The 18,718-nt window shown below is 36.0% G+C and overlaps 1 protein-coding gene and 1 non-coding gene across 2 annotated transcripts; one reads left to right on the top strand and one right to left on the bottom strand.

Moving 5' to 3' along the window:
- The first annotated feature begins 3,385 nt into the window (after positions 1–3,385).
- Positions 3,386–6,200, top strand: LOC113323757 (G2/mitotic-specific cyclin S13-7-like). Its single transcript, XM_026572097.1, has 6 exons — positions 3,386–3,620; positions 4,164–4,378; positions 4,474–4,731; positions 4,836–5,372; positions 5,458–5,636; positions 5,742–6,200. Exons 1-6 carry the CDS (start codon positions 3,581–3,583, stop codon positions 5,875–5,877), a joined length of 1,365 nt encoding a protein of 454 aa, XP_026427882.1. The 5' UTR covers positions 3,386–3,580; the 3' UTR covers positions 5,878–6,200.
- Positions 6,201–6,782: 582 nt separating this feature from the next.
- Positions 6,783–6,854, bottom strand: TRNAK-UUU. Its single transcript has one exon. It is a non-coding gene; the product is annotated as a tRNA-Lys (tRNA).
- Positions 6,855–18,718: the final 11,864 nt, after the last annotated feature.

The following is an 18,718-nucleotide window of genomic DNA, read 5'->3' on the forward strand; positions in this document are numbered from 1 at the left end:
TCAATGGTGACTTATAAGACATTCAAGCAAGACTGAGAGTAACCATCTGAAAAATCAGGGATAGGAGACTCAGCTTCATAGATATATCATTCATTACAGTCTTTAGATCCATTAATTTTATAATTCATGATTTATGTGTTGGAAATAATAACACAAAAAATAGGATCACAAGAACAAGTCTCAAACATAGGAGTCGCAAACAAATATTTAAGATGTTTCGCATCTCTACCTCTTGATTGTGCTAGCAGAAAACTCTTGTCGAAAACCCCATGGGACAAAACAATTGATCTTTCTTGTTCGGCTATTTACACTTTGAGAAATCGAAACAGAAATTACTCTTTCTAACACTTGCTTGGAATCTTTTAAAACTAATGAAAACGTTGCTTCTTCATCTCTTCAAGGACACCATTTTTATTACCAAAGAAAATCAATAAAATTAATGAGAAAATCTTTTCAATTAAATTTTCAATCAAATGTTTTCGTAACAGCAAGAAAACTGCCATAATATGTTATCAATATTAATTGTAGTTAATTAGAAAATAATTACCTTAATATGTTTTGAAAACCAAGAGTTAAATCTGCAAAAAATTGTTTTCTGAATCACCAGACCTCCCAAGGCCCCAAGACCCTGCTCCCAGACTAATATAATATAAGATATATAATATATATGCATATACCCTAGTGAATTGGGATATAAACCTTATCCATAGTGTGGGAGCCTAAAATAATACCTACTATCACACCATTTTTCTAAGTTTGACATAATATTACAATACTATGGTTTTAAACATATCTCCCAATACTATGTCAATTCTCATAAACGTACATATAACCATGAAACTCCATACAATATCTATTTCTACCTTTAGCATGTTAAGGAGTAATAAATAAGGGGAAATTATTGTTTGGTTCATTTATAGCCGGGACCACAACTGTTTATTTGAAAATATCAAATGGACTAAAATACCCTTCTGTACTGTTTCAGCATTAATTTTTGTAACCCTCCTATTCCCATAATTATTTGAGTTCATGCTCTCTGATGACCTCTGAACTTCCTACTTATTTTCGTACATGAGTTCATTCTTTCAAATGAAAACCTAATCAAACCAAAACTAGAACAGAGTTCAAAAAATAGTTCATTTTTTCAAATGAACACCTAATCAAAATTCATTATTATGAACAAAAAAATGGAATTCATTCTTTTAAATGAACATCTAATCAAAGTTCATTATTATGAACGAAAAACAAAGTTCATTCTTTCAAATGAACACCTAATCAAACCAAAACTAGAACAAAGTTCATTTTTTAAAATGATTAACAAAACTTCGTTATCAAGAACAAAAAGCAGAGTTCATTCTTTCAAATGAACACCTAATCAAACCAAAACTAGAACAAAATTCATTATTTCAAATGAACGCCTAATCAAAGTTCATTATTATGAAAAAAACAGAGTTCATTATCAAATGAACATCTAATCAAAACTAGAACAGAGTTCATTTTTAAAAATGAATACATGACAAAAAACAAAGTTTACGTTTCAAATGAACACCTAAACAAAACCAAAACTAAAATCAAATCTGAAAAAATCGATTGTCATCTTCTTTGATAGCAAATCAAATCTTCGTAATCTTCAAATCATCGTAATCTTCAAATCTTCATCTATGTAAATAAATCTTCGTTATCAATCTTCATCTCTTTGACAACAACAGAGAAGAACGTAGCAGAAGATGAAAAAGAAAAAACCTAAAAAAACAAATCTTCATCTTCGTAATGTTCAAATTTTCATCTTCGTTATCATCTCTGTAAACCAAAACCCTAAGAAAACAAATCTTGTTAATGCAGCAACAAAAGAAGAAAAAAAAAGAGAGAGAGAAAAGTAAATATGAAAAACAGAGAGGAAAGAGGAAGTAGAAATGATTTCTTCTCTACTGATTTAGTATACGTATGATCCTAATTAAAAGGGTATTTTAGTAATAAAATACTAGATTTCACGTGGGTATTATCCACTCTAGGACCAAATAGTAGTATTTAGAACCAAACAGTTCAAGCAGTAGAGAAGAAATCTCTACTGCTTAAGAGCAAGTCTTATGGTGGAATCCATCCTATTCCAAGCAGTGTTCCATGGTTTCGTGTAATGGTCCGTGGAATCCATGGTAGTGCTAATCAGATTAGCGTAAAACGCTATTCAGAATAGCGCACTAGAAGACGAAAAACGCTAATCAGAATAAAGCTTTTTTTTTATCCGCAGATTTAAAACGAGCCATTGAAAATCTAATGGCTGAGAAAAAAGCGCTAATCTTAATAGCGTTTTGTGCTATTCTGAATAGCGTTTTTTAACGCTATTCTGATTAACGCTCAACGCTATTAAGATTAGTGTTTTTGTTGTTCCACCACTACACTTGCACTTCCATCCACAATTCCAAATGCTGAGGTGGAAGATTGAAGATGGAACTCTTCCACCATAAGACTTGCTCTAAAAAGAAAAGAGAAAAAAAAAAGACTCCAGGTGAGACGACAATTTAGGATACAGATACACACATAAAAAGTATGTACGTATTAGATAATTTAAAGATGTCCACTGTCACGTGTGTGAATGTTTCTGAAGCCAGCTTAGAGCAAGTCTTATGGTGGAATCCATCCGTCTTCCATCTTCCACGCCACCTCAGCATTTGGAACTGTGGATGGAAGTGCAAGCGTAATGGTGGAATAGTAGAAACGCTATTCTTAATGGAGCTAAAAAAACGCAATTAAGAATGAAGCTTTTTTTCAGCCGTTAGATTTCAACAACTCATTTTAAATCTACGGATAAAAAAAAAACGCAATTCTTAATTGCGTTTTTTTAGCTCCATTCTTAATTGTGTTTAACGCTATTCTTATTAGCGTCCAGATGAATTCCACGAAATCGTGGAACCTTGCTTGGATTTTTTGTGGAAGACCCCAACTTAGAAGTCACTGGACATTTTATGGTTTTTCCACACTTGGAATAGTTTGGATTCCATCATAAGACTTGCTCTTACAACGATTCCACGGAACGAGACCATGACCAAGACCGAATCCCGATACATTTTTTGTCGTTGTCCACGTTAAAGCCGTCAGATCTGGACAAAATCTTAGATGAATCACATTCCATTGCGCGAGATATTCACGATATGACAGTCCTGTAATTTCTTATCACATAACGGTAACTTTTTGCACTTTCTATTTCTAAATATGGGCAACGGCTATAATATTCCATGAGCCGTCAAGATTTAATAAATTTGAACGGCTAGATTTGGAAAGCAGAATAAGACCGTTGTGGAGCGGAGACGCTTCTCTTCAGAAAGGCATTCAAATAGCACACAGTGGTCCTTTGGATTTATTTTATTTCATATTTTCACAGAAGAAAGAGAGAGAAGTAGCAGAAGAAGACTTATATATTCTGAGTGAAAGATTTGCAGAGAAAAGTGCGAAAGGGTTTTTCTTAGAGGTGGCGAATTTCAATCTTGAAGGGGAGACGCGAAGAGGCGGCTTCCAATTGTTCCTGTCATCTTTATTTTCAAGTTTAGGATTCAGTCAAGTTAATCAAGAAGAAGAAGAAGCGATGGGTTCTAGAGCAGTTCTTAATCACCAACAACAAAGAGGTATTTGTTTTTTATTTTTTTATAATTTGAATTTACAAGCCCTAATTTCTGTTTTATGATCTTTATTTTTTTTCGATTTTTGAATTTGATCTATGATCTGGGTTTTAAATGTTGTAAGATTTTGTTTCTTATTCTCTCGTGGTTGCTTTGATCTCAAACTGGATGTTGTTTGTTTTTGGGAAAATCTAGTTTTTTGCTATTATTAGATGATCATTGATTCAGGAAATCTCTGATCTTTTAACGATCCTGGGTATCTTAGGATTTTCCCCCCTTTATTCCATGTATTACTCTATCTTTTGAAAATCTCTTAACTGAAGTTTCAATTTCTGATTTTTTTCAAATTGGGGATTTTCATTCAATTGGGGCTTTTTTAAATCTGGGTTGTATTCAGTAGTTCAGATCATACATAAAGCGGAATTCGATTTGTATTATACTGATTTAGGGGTTTTCACTGAAAGGGGTTGAATTTAATTTTCTCAGTGCTTCATTAGTTCAGATTGAGCAGTCTGATTAATTGAAAGGGTTTTCTTATGGACTTTGCAGATGTACCAGTTGCTGGGGCAGCCAAACAGAAGATTATTGCACCTGGAGGCGGCAATAACAGGAGAGCCCTTGGAGATATTGGGAATTTAGTGAATGTTCGAGGGGTTGTTGGTATCGAAGGGAAGGCACTACCAGCGAATCGCCCTGTTACTAGGAGCTTTGTTGCGCAATTGCTATCAAAAGCACAAACTGCAGAAGAAGCTGCAAACCTTAAGGTGAGTTAAACAAAAAGATTTTCTTTATTTAACTTTAAAACAAATTCAATTCCCCAATCTGAATTTATATACTGAGTTCTTCTTCAATTTTTCAGAAACAAATTCCAGCTATTCCTGATGGAGCTGTGGCTAAAAGAGTTGTATCGAAGGGAGTGGCAGTTCAAAAGAACAGGAGACCTCTTGGAGATATTGGAAATCTGAAGGTTGCTGTAAAAGCTAAACAAGAAGTGGTAATCGAGGATGGTGGTCCAGTTATGGAAGAGACCAAAAAAGAAAAATCCAAAAGTCATCATAAATCTTCAAAGAAGAAGAAAGTTATCACAATGAGTTCCGTTCTTGATGCTCGAAGCAAGGTTACTTTTTGAACTCATCATGTGTTTGTTTTTCTTCCATCTGTTGTGTGATCATTTCGAGATTCTGTTGACAACTTTTGCTAATTTGGGTTCTTATGTTTCAGGCTGCTCAGGGTGGTATTGCTGATAAACCCAAGGAGTCAATCATTGATATTGATGGACCAGATGCTGACAATCACTTGGCAGCTGTTGAGTACGTTGATGACTTGTATAAATTCTACAAGCTCACAGAGAGTTCAAGCCAAGTTCATGACTATATGCACTTACAAGATCAGATAAATGGGCTTATGAGAATGATTCTTGTGGACTGGTTGATTGAAGTTCATAACAAATTTGAACTCACTCCTGAAACTTTATATCTCACGATCCACATTGTTGATCGCTACCTTGCGATGAATCTAGTTATAAGAAGGGAGTTGCAGTTAGTAGGGATTAGTGCTATGCTCATAGCAAGTAAATATGAAGAAATCTGGGCTCCAGAAGTGAATGACTTTGTTTGTATCTCAGACAAGGCTTACAACAGAGAACAAATATTGGCCATGGAGAAGGCAATATTGGGAAAGCTGGGATGGACCTTAACTGTTCCTACTCCATACCATTTCCTAGTTCGTTTTGTCAAGGCTGCTGTTGCAGACAAAGAGGTAATAAATTTTTCTGCTAAATGTGAGTTTGATGGATTAGCAGTGTAAATTGTATCTGACTCTTCAATGTGCTGAAAATTTTCAGATGGAGAACATGACATTTTTCTTGGCGGAGTTGGGACTGATGCAATATTCAATGATAAAGTACTGCCCATCGATGTTGGCTGCATCTGCTGTCTATGCAGCACAATGCACCCTCAAGAAAACCCCTCTTTGGAATGATACATTGAAGCTACATACTGGTTTCGCTGAAGCTCAACTTATGTATGTATTTTTACAAAATTAGCTTCTTCTTGAATGATAATATAGACTTGTTATGCTTTTGATCAGACAATCATATTCTAACCTGTTTCCACATTTTTTTGACAGTGAATGTGCCAAAGAATTGGTGAGCTTCCACTCTGCGGCTCCAGAACATAAACTTAGGGTGGTTTACAGGAAATACTCCAGTTCAGAACGTAGTGTCGTAGCTCTGCTTCCACCAGCCAATAACCTCTTGGCTTGATCTCCCCCTGCGATTATGGATCATTGGTGCTGTACTTCCCGCTTGCCAACAACCTCTTGGCTTGATTGATTGATTCAGAGAGAGGAGTGCCTTTTAATTTAGTGCTTTATGTTATACTGTGTCCTCAAGTGATTATCATCAAACTATGGGTCATCACTGCTGTATTGATCGAGAGGTTTCAATGAAACTATGTGTTTTTAGCGTTTTTTTAACAATTGCCTCAATTTGGAGATTTGCTATTGCTTAATGGAGTCAATTTTGTTCAGAAATGGTGTGTACATACTCTATGGTTTTATTTGCGATATTAACATGAACAAATTTGGCAAGAAGTGTGTCTTAAAGGAATTTATTGAGAAATAGTGGTGCATTGAAGCTGAAACACTGAGCAGTAAGTGAATTATTACTTGCAGTAAAGTTGGGTTCAGTTCAGTTATGTAGTAATGTGCATGAATTTTAGAGCAATATTTCGTGTTCACTGGCATTGAAGCTGAAACTCTGAGTAGTATGTGAATTATTGCTTGCAGTTCTTTTGTTGGGTTCAATTCAGTTCTGTAGTAGTAATGTTCTTCTGGCTAGCTGTTTAAAATTCATCTTATTATTGTTGTGCTCCTTTCATTAAATCAGAACGAGAGTTTGGCGAAAGGTGACACGAATTTTTGTGATCAATCGAGCAACCTACAGAAATAGATGAGCAGAACCATTTGTACACTTCCACCAAAAAATTACTCGTAAGGGCGAATCGCACGAAATTATCATACCAAAAGGCTACTCTACCTAGTTGAAAAAATAGATATGAAATCCACGACTTCGAGTCCATATGCTTCAAGTGAAATGCAAGAGAGCAACCTATTAGAGTGGATGACAAGCTGGGTAATACAGCAAAAAAAATGAAAAAGGGATTAACTCGCCGACGAAGGGGATCGAACCCTTGACCACGGGATTAAAAGTCACGCACTTTACCACTGAGCTAAATCGGCTATGCGTTAATCAAGTTAAAAACAACATAGAGATTCCGATGATTTCATGGCCCATTGGTTTTTTGTTTCTCATCTTTCTTAAGATGGAAGCTTTGTTATCAGACTAGCACTCATACAGCATTCGCAGGGGGTTCACAAATCTACTCCATGTCACTAGGGAAAAATGCGGTTTAGTCCAAAATCCCATCCAAATATACTAGTTAGTTCACACCCATTCAACTAGGTACAAATCAATTTTTTATTTATTTGAAATATGAAAAGTACACTAATAATTCTTAATAAATTACAATTTAGTCTAAATATTTTCAGTTTAGTCCACCATGACTTATGATGATGTCACCAATTTTAAATAATATAAAAATAATTTTAAAACCATTTATCTTTCGAACCGCTCATCCAAAATTCACAAACTTTATATATTTGGAAAGTTCTTTTCGATGGATACAAAAAGAGTATCCATATGACTATATAATTTTCATTTTTTAAAAATTTAATTTTCACTTCAGGTGTGTACAAAAAAGTGCACCTGCACGAAACTTTTAAAAGTTTATGCAGTCAGTCGCATGTACACCACTTTGTATACACCAACAAAACATGGATGAAATTGGTCATTCATATCCACTCTCAAACCTACTTTTTCATGGAAATCATACTAGTGCATCAATATGTACATCGCTGCAAAACATGCATGAAACCGTTTATTGATAACCACATACAAATCTATTTTTTGATGAAAAATACACTGGTGCATTAATATATACACCCCGGCAAAACATATATTAAATCGATCATTCATAGCTAGACACAAACCTACTTTTTAATGGGAAATACGCTGGTGCACCAATATTTACGCCTCTGCAAAACATGTATAAAAGCGATCATTCGTAGCTAAAACAAAACTACTTTTTCATGGAAAATACCCTGGTGCATTAAAATATGCACCCCTGCAAAACATATATAAAGTCGATCATTCATAGTTATACACGAACCTACTATTTCATGGAAAATACACTGGTGCACTAATATGTACACCCCTGCAAAACATGTGTAAAATCGATCATTCGTAGCCTACAACAAACCTGTTTTTTCATGAGATATACACGGGTGTACCAATATGTACATACCTGTAAAACATGTATAAAATCGATCGTTCATAGCTACAAAAAACCTACTTTTTCATGTGAATTACAAAGGTATACCAATGTGTACACACCTACAAAACATGCATTAAATCGATTATGCATACCCACACGCATACCTATTTTTTTTAATGAAAAACACAATGGTGCGCCTACAAAACGTGGAACAAATCAAACTTATTTCATCGTAATTAAACTGGTGCACCAGTATGTACACACTTATTCAAATTGTATAAACATCACATGGAAACTCAGATGGATTTGAACCATCAACTTCCTCAAACCTTGTGATAGGTTTGGGCGCCCTACCATTTTGAACTTATGAGTCCTAAATTTAATACAGAAAACCAACAAGATTGATGTCAAAGGTGCATCAGGGTATACAATGTTGTACCATTGATAATCAACATGTGTACAACTATGTACACATTAATAATCAACATGTTCACAACTATAACACCAATTATTTCATGTTCCCATAGACTTAGTTCACCTACTTCCAAGTGTCGGTCCCTTCTAACCTATATCACCAGTTTTTTACCAAGAGATAAAAATCAGTTCGAAAAGTGCACTAACCGGTGCGTTATTAAAAAATGCCAAAAAAAATCAATAAATTACATGCACACCAGGTGAAGTATCTTACCTATAAACTACAATCCACTCCTTTTGTGATTGATGCAAATGCTATTGAATGAAGAATAACCAATAAAAACTTATATAACATTTGCCGAGCTAAATTAGATAGCCTCTTATGGTGTAATGAGACAAAATTGGAGTACTGAAAAGTGCCCATTTATGCAATATTATTAGTCAATCTGGTGACTATGATAGGCAATTAGAATACATATAAATTAAAAACCACGAGAAAGGAAAAAGATGTAAGTGATATACAGAACGTTAACAACATCGCCAAGTCTCATCATGTACACATTAACAATTAACAGGTGTACAACTATGTACACATTACAAACCAACATGTGTACAGTTATATACACATTAGGAATCAACACGTGTATAACTATGTGCACATTAACAGTTCAATAAAAAAATGTGCAAAACTCGTAAGGTGAATATTTAAAATATCACACGGTATTCAAGGATCATCACTTTTATATAACAAACGTATATGCTTATGGTCATTTTTTTTTTTAAATGTGCACCAATTCGTACACCCAAATTATTTATGCAAACATATGCTTATGGAATCATTTTTTTCGAGCATTCACTAGTTTGTACATCCTAATTAAGAATCCAACATAACATACAAAACACAAGCAATTACAAAAGAAGAAATCAAAAGTTTTATGAATAATAAACTAGTTAAAACCCATAATAAACAACAAAATTCATATCACAATAATAATGAATATCAAGAATTCATTTTAACCAAGACACTAAAGACCTTTTGGTTGAAAACTTAACTAAAAGTTAACATACAAATAATATATTCAAGGGGAGAAAAATGAACTAAAACTTAACAAATAGTATGTTAAAGGGGACTAACCACCCACAAAAATAAACACACAGGGTGAAACAAGTTACAAGTGCTTGCAAGGCACTTCCTGCATCACGTCTTTTATATAACCAAATTCTCGTCGTAACAGCCATTCCTGCAATATTATTGAAAGATCTATGACCACTTCCTAACTTGCTGGTGGCACTATCAATAAGAGGAGAACCAAGACTATATCATCAAACAAAAGAAGGATGAGGTTGCATGAGAAACCATATTAGTGGTGTTTTTGTCCTTTTAATAAACCAAGTGCATACTGTGCCATAAAAATGTTTTATAATAAATAAATGATGGTTGCATCATTTTTCTAATATGTGTTTCAGATAGTCTCTAATATAGTTAGAACCATATATATGAATCGCCATAGAGTCATAGACCATAAATTGTGGTGTAAAATGCTTGAATTTATTGTCCTAGGACGGAAATCATCTTTGCTAACATTTGGATGGGAAACCATAAAATACTAGCAGTGGACTTGATTTTGTAAAGATCCATTCTTTTAAATAACTAAAGTAGAAAGATGACTGAAAAATGGTACCAATCTACCACTCTCTCGTCTCTCTTTCCTTCTCCATTTCTTTCTTTCTAATTCATCTCTCTTTTTGTTGTTCCTTCATCAGTATTTCACATATGACGGGGAAGAATGCAAAAAACAAACTCGTACACTGAACCTTGTAAATGGGATATGCCTAGCTTCTTTGAAAGATCTATAGGACACTAAAAAACTTGAATACAAACAGTCGATAATTATTTATTTATTTTAGAAAGGAAAAAAGAAGGAACGAAGCACTAAAGGTACAAAGTTTATTGACGTAAGCTTATTGGCTCTAAAGCAAACGTGGTTTGTGTGAGAATTATATAAAGTTGCAATAAATTCCAATTCCTAATGTTGTAGTGTACCTTTGCACTAGTTATATTGCAGTGTACCATCTTGTACACTGCTGTACCAAGTAAAATCTTAACAGCAAAACTAGATTCTCTTAAAATTTGAAATCCATGTGTTGTAGATTCCAAATCCATAAGTAAATTAAGGGAAATCAATTTGACGAAACAAATAATAACGTTTACAGAAATTGAGCAAAGAAAATTGAAGATTCATATAAATTTCACCATATTTTTATTAAATTAAGTTTTCAAATTTTCTCCTATTGATTTTCGCATGCAAAGTTGCTGACATCTGTTAATAATTATAACAAACCAACCAGAGAAGTCTCAATCTAAATTTTATTAGATACAACTATTTATTTCTCTTGATTAATCAACTTAAAATGAACAAATAATCACAAAATTTTACAAAAGAAATCCAAAGAAGTCAACATAATAAGATAACTTACCAGATCTGTCCTAGTGTGATTTTCTTCGGAGCAGTTGATGAGATATAAAAAACTTGAATTAAATGATGAAGATTAATAAGTTACTAGCAATAGCAGAAGAAAATCAGATGAAGAAAATTGAAGAACTAGGAATCTTTCTCTATAAAATGAGAAATCAAAAACTCAAATCGCCTCCATCTCTCGCCAAAATCTAAGATGTTAAATTTTTGGACTATCTCCCTCTATTAATCTACATACGTAAAAGTGAACAGGGTATTTAGGGTAATAAGGAAAAATATGATTTTCTAGATCGGGAAGATTTTGGACTAACTCGTCAAGTTTCGGACTAAACTGTATGTGTTGTGGGGAATTTGGACTAACCAGTCCTGGGCTTGGAAGGCGAGGACTAGAGCGTCCAAAGCCCAGGAACTATGAGATTAAATGTTAATTCCTACGTGTCACTACCTGGAAGGGCTAGCTGTTCTGGTTTGTGGAGCATTCTCGTTTCTATAATTCTATATGTACCAAGGGAGAAACCGTCAGTACTCGCAGCTCTATTTGTGACTTATGGTGGGTAAAACCCAATTCCTTATAGTTGCCATTTGGGGGAGCTCGATCTAGTATAAGACAAATCCTAAATAATTAATGCATGCCATCTCATGACCATACACCGTGGTGTTATGGACCAGTGAGCATGGTCTTAATTGGTCGCTTCATCCACATCCAATCCAATGCATGGCGAATTTTAATTTTGACATCCGCATCCGATCCAGCATCTGAAGGGTTGGATACAGAAGATCCAATCGATTTCTTCTACAATTAATAGTTAAAATATACAAGACAAAATTTAGAAAAATGGTTCAAGATCACATATCATACCATGATTTCTAATATTAACTCGAATATGCATAGCATTTACTAATATTTGCTATACTACCCATAAAATAATAGTAAAGAAATTAATCAATTTCACTTAATATTAATATTTTTGAGGCGATTAAATTCTTAATTTGGATATATCAATTTCCTTTAATATATCTGGATATATTAATATTAATGTTTTTCATCAAATTCACATATCATACCGGGCGATTTTTCAGGCGATAGAAAGTTTAAGAAACGTTTTCCGGCATATATCTGGATTACTTCGGCAGTTTTCCTTCAGATTTCCTTCTTTCAATTCCCCTTGTTACACTCTTTCAAGCGATGCCATTTTCACCTGCAAATCTTCACATACCCAAGGAAGTTGTGACGGTTACTGGCAGTTAACACCATGCCAAGAACTCGTTCATGTCCCTCATCTTCATCATCCCATCATGTAGCATCACCCATTTCAGCGGTATCTTTACCTGAGTCTCCTTGTGATCCTGTGACGAGACCTTATTCACATAATGACCATATACGTTGTCCTTTTAGGAACTATCATGACTGCAACGATGGGGTTAATGGTAGATGTTATGTTCGAAGCTCTTTTCAAGACATCTCAATGATAGGCACTTCCCTAATGAAAACGCTAAACGACAATGCAGAGATAGGCTGAGACAAGATAAGGATCTGTATATTTCTTGGGAGGAGGTTTTACTACAATTACGTTGTTGGTTTTGCAGTCAGTGCATAGGGAAAAAGCATTGCAAGCATAATAACGATGTCATTCCAGGTCCGTATAATGGAAGGCACGTAGATTATCTCATCTCTGACATAGAAAAACCAACAGCCCCTATTAATGAAAACCCAACTTTGGCAGAAGTCTCTTCTGCACCTCTTTCTCTAGAGACTCTTAATGAAGTTTTCCTGAGACAGTTTCGCACCATCTCAAGCATACCACCCCTTGTAGGTTGAATTTTTTCTAGAACCCTAAAATCCTGTTTGGATTTGGTTCTACTTAACCCTAAGGAGATATCCTCTTGGATTAAATTATTACTCCTCCCTATCTGCACCCTTAATCTTTACACACCAAAGAATTCTTCCGAGGAACGTTATGGTGCAAGAAAAAAATCTGCAAATCGCATCCATCAACCAAGCTCTGACAGACTGGAGAGATTCTACTGGTTGCTATGCGCTGGTCACCAGACTGCTGGAACAACCCAAACGCAAGCACCTAGGAAATCCAAAAAGCAAGCAGACGCAGGACATGGCCAATCTAGAATCCTGAAGTAAGAAGTTTTCTTATGGACATTATACAACAGCCATTAGAGTGATATCCTCTAATGGCATTGCTCCTTGCAATGAGGACACATTATTTGAGTTGCTGCTCAAACATCCAAATGCTCCTCCTCCAACCATTCCTGTTGAATGTATTGCTTGTGATGCCCTTACAGTGGATGCAGGTTTAGTTCATAAAGCAGTCAAAAGTTTCCCCAAAGGTACATCAAGTGGAGAGACGGGCTTCGGGCTCAACATCTCCTTGATGCCATGAGTGGTGTTACCAATGCTGTTGCGGATGAGTTATTGGCCTCAATAACTAAAGTTGTCAATCTATGGCTCTCAGGCGCTTGTCCATCAGCACTTGGAGAGTTCATATCCAGCGCCCCTCTAACCCCTTTGCAAAAACCAGGTGGGGGGCTTAGACCCATTGACGTGGGTACCATTTGGTGGAGGCTAGTATCCAAGCTTGAAGCCACCATAGTAGGGAAAGAAATGTCTGGCTATCTTGGTGATTTTCAATTTGGCGTAAGTGTGCCACGCGGAGGTGAAAGTATTCTCCATGCTGTCAATAAACTGATGGAAGTAAAAGGGACATAAGAATGATACATCCATGTTGCTCATTGACTTCTCGAATTCATTCAATATGGTAGACAGGTCTACACTACTTCAAGAGGTCATAATGCACTGCCCTGCAATCTCACCCTGGGTAGAGTTTTGCTATGCAAAACCAGTCCGGTTATACTACAATGACACTATCTTATCTTCTTCACAAGGTGTACAACAGGGTGATCCCCTTGGGCCGTTACTCTTCGCACTTACTCTTCATACCATTGTGAAGAATATCGTTTCTCATTGCAGTTTATACCTACAGACCTGGTACTTAGACGATGGTACTCTCATTGGAGATATCTTGGAAGTTTCTAGAGCATTGCACATTATCCAAACCGAAGGCGCTGGCAGAGGTCTTCACCTCAACATCAGCAAAACAAAGGTTTTCTGGCTGACACCAGATCCTCGGTGCTTTGATCCCCAAGTCTTTCCGAGCAACATCAACAAACCTACCTCGGCTGTTAAGTTCCTAGGAGGTCCTGTGAGCCTAGACTTGCAGTTTTGTAAGGATATGGTTATGGCTAGAGTAAACAAGACACTCCAGCTCATGAATACTGTCAATAAGCTCAAAGACCCGCAATGCGAGTTGTTGCTACTACGTAGCTGTTTGGGGGTGTTGAAACTATATTCACCATGCGTACAACCTTCCCCTCAACTTTGGAACAAGAAAAATCACATTTCGATGATCACTTATATCGATACTTAAGGAAATTGATCACAACAGATGGAGCAGGCTTTGAACCTTTACAATTTCGCCTGACGACTCTCCCTATCAAAGACGGTGGACTAGGGATCTACGCCATGACTAACACTGCCCATTATTGATATCTAGCATCACAATTACAGACTCAGTCCGTACAACGTGTCATTTTGAACACTGTCACGACTGAAGGTCAAACTATTACTTGACAGCAAGCTGTACAGGCATACACGCGGGTTTGTGGTATTGATTCTTCTTCGATCAGCTTCGAAGTTAATCCCCCCCCCCCCCCCCCCCCCCCCCCCCCCCCCCCCCCTCCATGCATACCCTGGCACTAACGTATTTCGAATCAGTGAAGAAACAAATACCCGATGTTTTTCAACTGTATGTATGTGATAATGTCTTATGGCAATGTAACCATGTGAACTATGCTCAGAACTATCTACTCGCGATACCTAAATCTGGACTCAATCAAACTCTTGGACCACGACAATTCAGAAGCGTACTCTGTTACCGCCTCGGCATTCCTATTTTTGCAGAGGGTAGCCATTGTCCTAGTTATCAACGGGAGATGGACATATATGGTGATCATGCACTTCACTGTGCCAGTGACGTTGGAATTAAATTCAGGCACGATTTAGTACGTGATGTTTTTGTAGATATCTGCTACCATGCTGGAGTTGCAGCCAGGAAAGAAGCGTCCATCGGTCTTTCTTCGGGTGGGAATATAATACATTATTACCAGCGGATTTGTTAGTTTACAACAGGAAGAATGGAAAGGATACTTGCCTCAACGTCACTGGTGTCTCCCCTTTCACGAGTGACATTCGATATTTCGCACCAGGACAAGCCATTGCCAAAGCTATTCTATGCAAGCGCAGCAAATATTTATCCATTTGTGAAACCCATGGATACAGTTTTGGCACACTTACGCTCACTACCTTAGGCGAACTAGGCGAAGATACTATCACATTCTTGAAGAGGCTTAAAAATTTCCTTGCCAACAATGACGCATGAAGTGGAACAGGGAGCTTTTTATTTCATAGAATAGGAGTGGCAATTCAAAAGGGCGTAGGTTCCCAGTTGGTGGCTAGTGAAAAAGCGGGGGTCTAACAACCACACCTAACATTTCGCTTAACAATTTGTATAGACCAACTCCAATATACTTTCAAGAGAATCAACTAGCCAGTCAGACTCAATCTTAAGAAAAGTATATTCAAGAGTTATATCTCAATTTCCTAATTCAATCTGCAATCAAACAAATAGGAATTTGTGAGCCCGATTGAATATAAGAAATAACTTGGACGACATCAAAAACCAATACACAAGTGTCAATCAATTTAATCAACAACCCAAAGGTTGGATTCACAAACTGATAGAACTTACGCACAACCTATAATATTTCAATTATATAAACAAATATTATACGGAAAAGAAATAACACATACACTAGAAATTTTGTTAACGAGGAAACCGCAAATGCAGAAAAACCCCGGGACATAGTCCATATTTGAACACAACACTTTATTAAGCCGCTAAAGACACTAGCTTACTCCAAGTTAACTTCGGAATGGAATGTAGTTGAGCCCTAGCCAGTCTTACACTGATCAAGGTACAGTCGTGTTCCTTACGCCTATGAATCCCAGAAGGACTCTACGCACTTGATTCCCTTAGCTGATCTCACCCACAACTAAGAGTTGCTGCGACCCAAAGTCGAAGACTTGATAAACCAATCTGTCTCACACAGAAAAGTCTATTGAACAGATAAATCTGTCTCCCATAGAAATACCTAAGAGTTTTGTTCAGTCTTTTGATAAATCAAGGTGAACAGGAACCAATTGATACACTGGACTTATATCTCGAAGAACAGCCTAGTAATATAAATTACCTCACAATAATCTTAATCGTATGGTAGCGAAACAAGATATTGTGGAATCACAAACGATGAGACGAAGATGTTTGTACCTACTTTTTATCTTGCCTATCGGAGAATAAATCTCGAGCAAATCTTAGAGAAGATAGTACTCAATCACGATAGAAAATAGCAAGATCAGAACATGCAACTATAGAGAAATAGTCGGGTCTAGCTTCACAATCCCAATGAAGTCTTTAAGTCGTTAACCTACAGGGTTTTGGAAAAACCTAAGGTTAAAGGAGAATCGACCCTAGTCGCAACTAGTATCACACATGAGCTGTGGGGATTAGGTTTTCCAGTTGCTAGAGTTCTCCCTTATATAATCTTCAAATCAGGTTTGCAATCAATTTTACCTTGGTAAAAAAGCATTAAATATTCACCGTTAGATGAAAACTTGATACATTCAAGCTAATATCTTTCAACCATTAGATCGAACTTATATTGTTATAGACAAATGAAAAGTGACTTCATTTAGATATGAGTAACCCTACCTAAACGTGTACACCTTGTTGGCTCGACAATAGTTAACCGAAATTAGCCATATGAACACTTTCATATCAACCTTATTCATCTTAACCATAACTAGTTCAAATGATACAAATGAAACTAGTTAAACAGTTGTTCAATTGCCATTCTCATAGAAGTATACAAGAACAAAATTGAAGCAAAATCTATTTTGATTCACTCGAATCAATTCATGAACATTATAGCCACGGTTTGCAAAATATTGCATTCCTTAATATATAAATGTATTAGTTCATGAACAAACCGATTTTAGAACATAACCTACTCAAGTATGCAAACGGGTACGCATATCTAATTGTCCGGACTAAGTTTGGGTTTGCCAGTATGTGAACAGGTACGCATACCTTCCAAACTCAGTTAAATCCGGGAACTTGAAACTCACGCCAGTACGCATACCGGTATGCATGCTAAGTTCCCGGACTTTCATTAACCAACCAATACGCATACGGGTATGCATACCATGGTTCAGGGACTTGGAATAACTTGCAACAGTTAGCATACAAGTACGCATATTGTGCTATATCCAATCATGGTTATTTGTTTTAAACTCCCATTTCAATAATTGAAACATTCTTAGAAGATGACAATAGCTGTATCACACAAACTATTATCTTAGAAAAATATTTCGAGAAATATGTAAGCGAGATAAACTCAACTCGAAATATCAAATGTGTATAATCAAAGTCTATATATCTATACGACTTTTGTCTCAAATAACAGATACAGTATATAGACTTTTGAGTGATAGATGAGTTCCGGTCTCCACATACCTTTTGTTGATGAAGTTCCACAAGCTCCCCTTAGTAGTTCTTCGTCTTCAATCGATGAACGCCGTGAAGTCTAATGCTCAACTACACATTTTATCCTAATCCGAGATTTAGCTATAAGTAGACTAGAAATCAAGACTTACAGTTTTGGAAACTAAACTTGACAACAAGCTTGAGATAGCAACGCTTCCGAGTTCGACCGAGCAGTGCTCTAACAATCTCCCCCTTTGTCAGTTTTAGTGACAAAACTATCAATACATGTGGATAACAAAATAAATAAATTGTGTAGCTTCTCATCCAAATGCTTGGTTTCTTGGTTCTTCAACATTACTCGAAATATTTGTCACTTCCAAGTACTCCAGTGATTATGAACGTGTTCAACTCAACATCATAGTTGTTGAAGATCTGTAGCTATAACAATGAGAAAACAATATATCTCAATCATTGTTATACAGTGTCATAGTATTGTTACACATCATCAAAGTCCAATTGTATCATAACTTTGACAACAATACTATGGTGATATGTATCACTCCCCCTTAGTCAATACTTCATCTCACATGAAAACCACTCCCCCTTACATAATGATCTGTAAAGCATATGTATTTGCAGTGTGAACTACACATTAATTCTCCCCCTTTTTGTGAATATAAATTGGCAAACGTACGAAAACTAGTGGGATCATAATGAAATTTTCATAGAGATACTTAATGACTAAAAGAGAACATATCAACTTTGTTTCGATGATTTCACATAGTCGAAACTTAGTGTATTCATCAAGGAGTTTATAAAGATACAAGATAACTCATACCATATTCCACAGCTGCACTCCCCACAAATATTTGGCAATTAAGCACAAGTTCAATTAAGAACTCTCCCCCATAAAATGTCATTCCCGAAAGAAAAACAAGAGAGACCTTACTTTTACAAGAAAAGAAGGATTTTTTTGGATATTAACAAATTACATGAGATATGAATTTGTATCCGGAAAACTCGATTAAATTAACCACAAGAGAACTCATGATTAACTTAATCGGAGATGCTCAACATAAGAGAACTTACGGAGCCGCACAGTATTTTCACATAGAAGTGGATCAAGGAAAAATCAATACTGCGGAATACTCAAAGATTCATTCTGTTTTTCATAAATATTTGTATAAACACATATAACATACTTAATCTTTGCAATCAAAAGTTCATCCTATCTTCCATCAATATTTGCATAATGACATAATAGG

Source organism: Papaver somniferum, chromosome 11 (assembly GCF_003573695.1).
Source record: "Papaver somniferum cultivar HN1 chromosome 11, ASM357369v1, whole genome shotgun sequence".
NCBI lineage: Eukaryota > Viridiplantae > Streptophyta > Magnoliopsida > Ranunculales > Papaveraceae > Papaver > Papaver somniferum.

Coding starts and splice junctions, on each gene's coding strand:
- LOC113323757 (XM_026572097.1), top strand. CDS start 3,581: ATGGGTTCTAGAGCAGTTCTTAATCACCAACAACAAAGAG. Junction 4,379..4,473: donor AAGAAGCTGCAAACCTTAAG/GTGAGTTAAACA, acceptor TCAATTTTTCAG/AAACAAATTCCAGCTATTCC. Junction 4,732..4,835: donor TTCTTGATGCTCGAAGCAAG/GTTACTTTTTGA, acceptor CTTATGTTTCAG/GCTGCTCAGGGTGGTATTGC.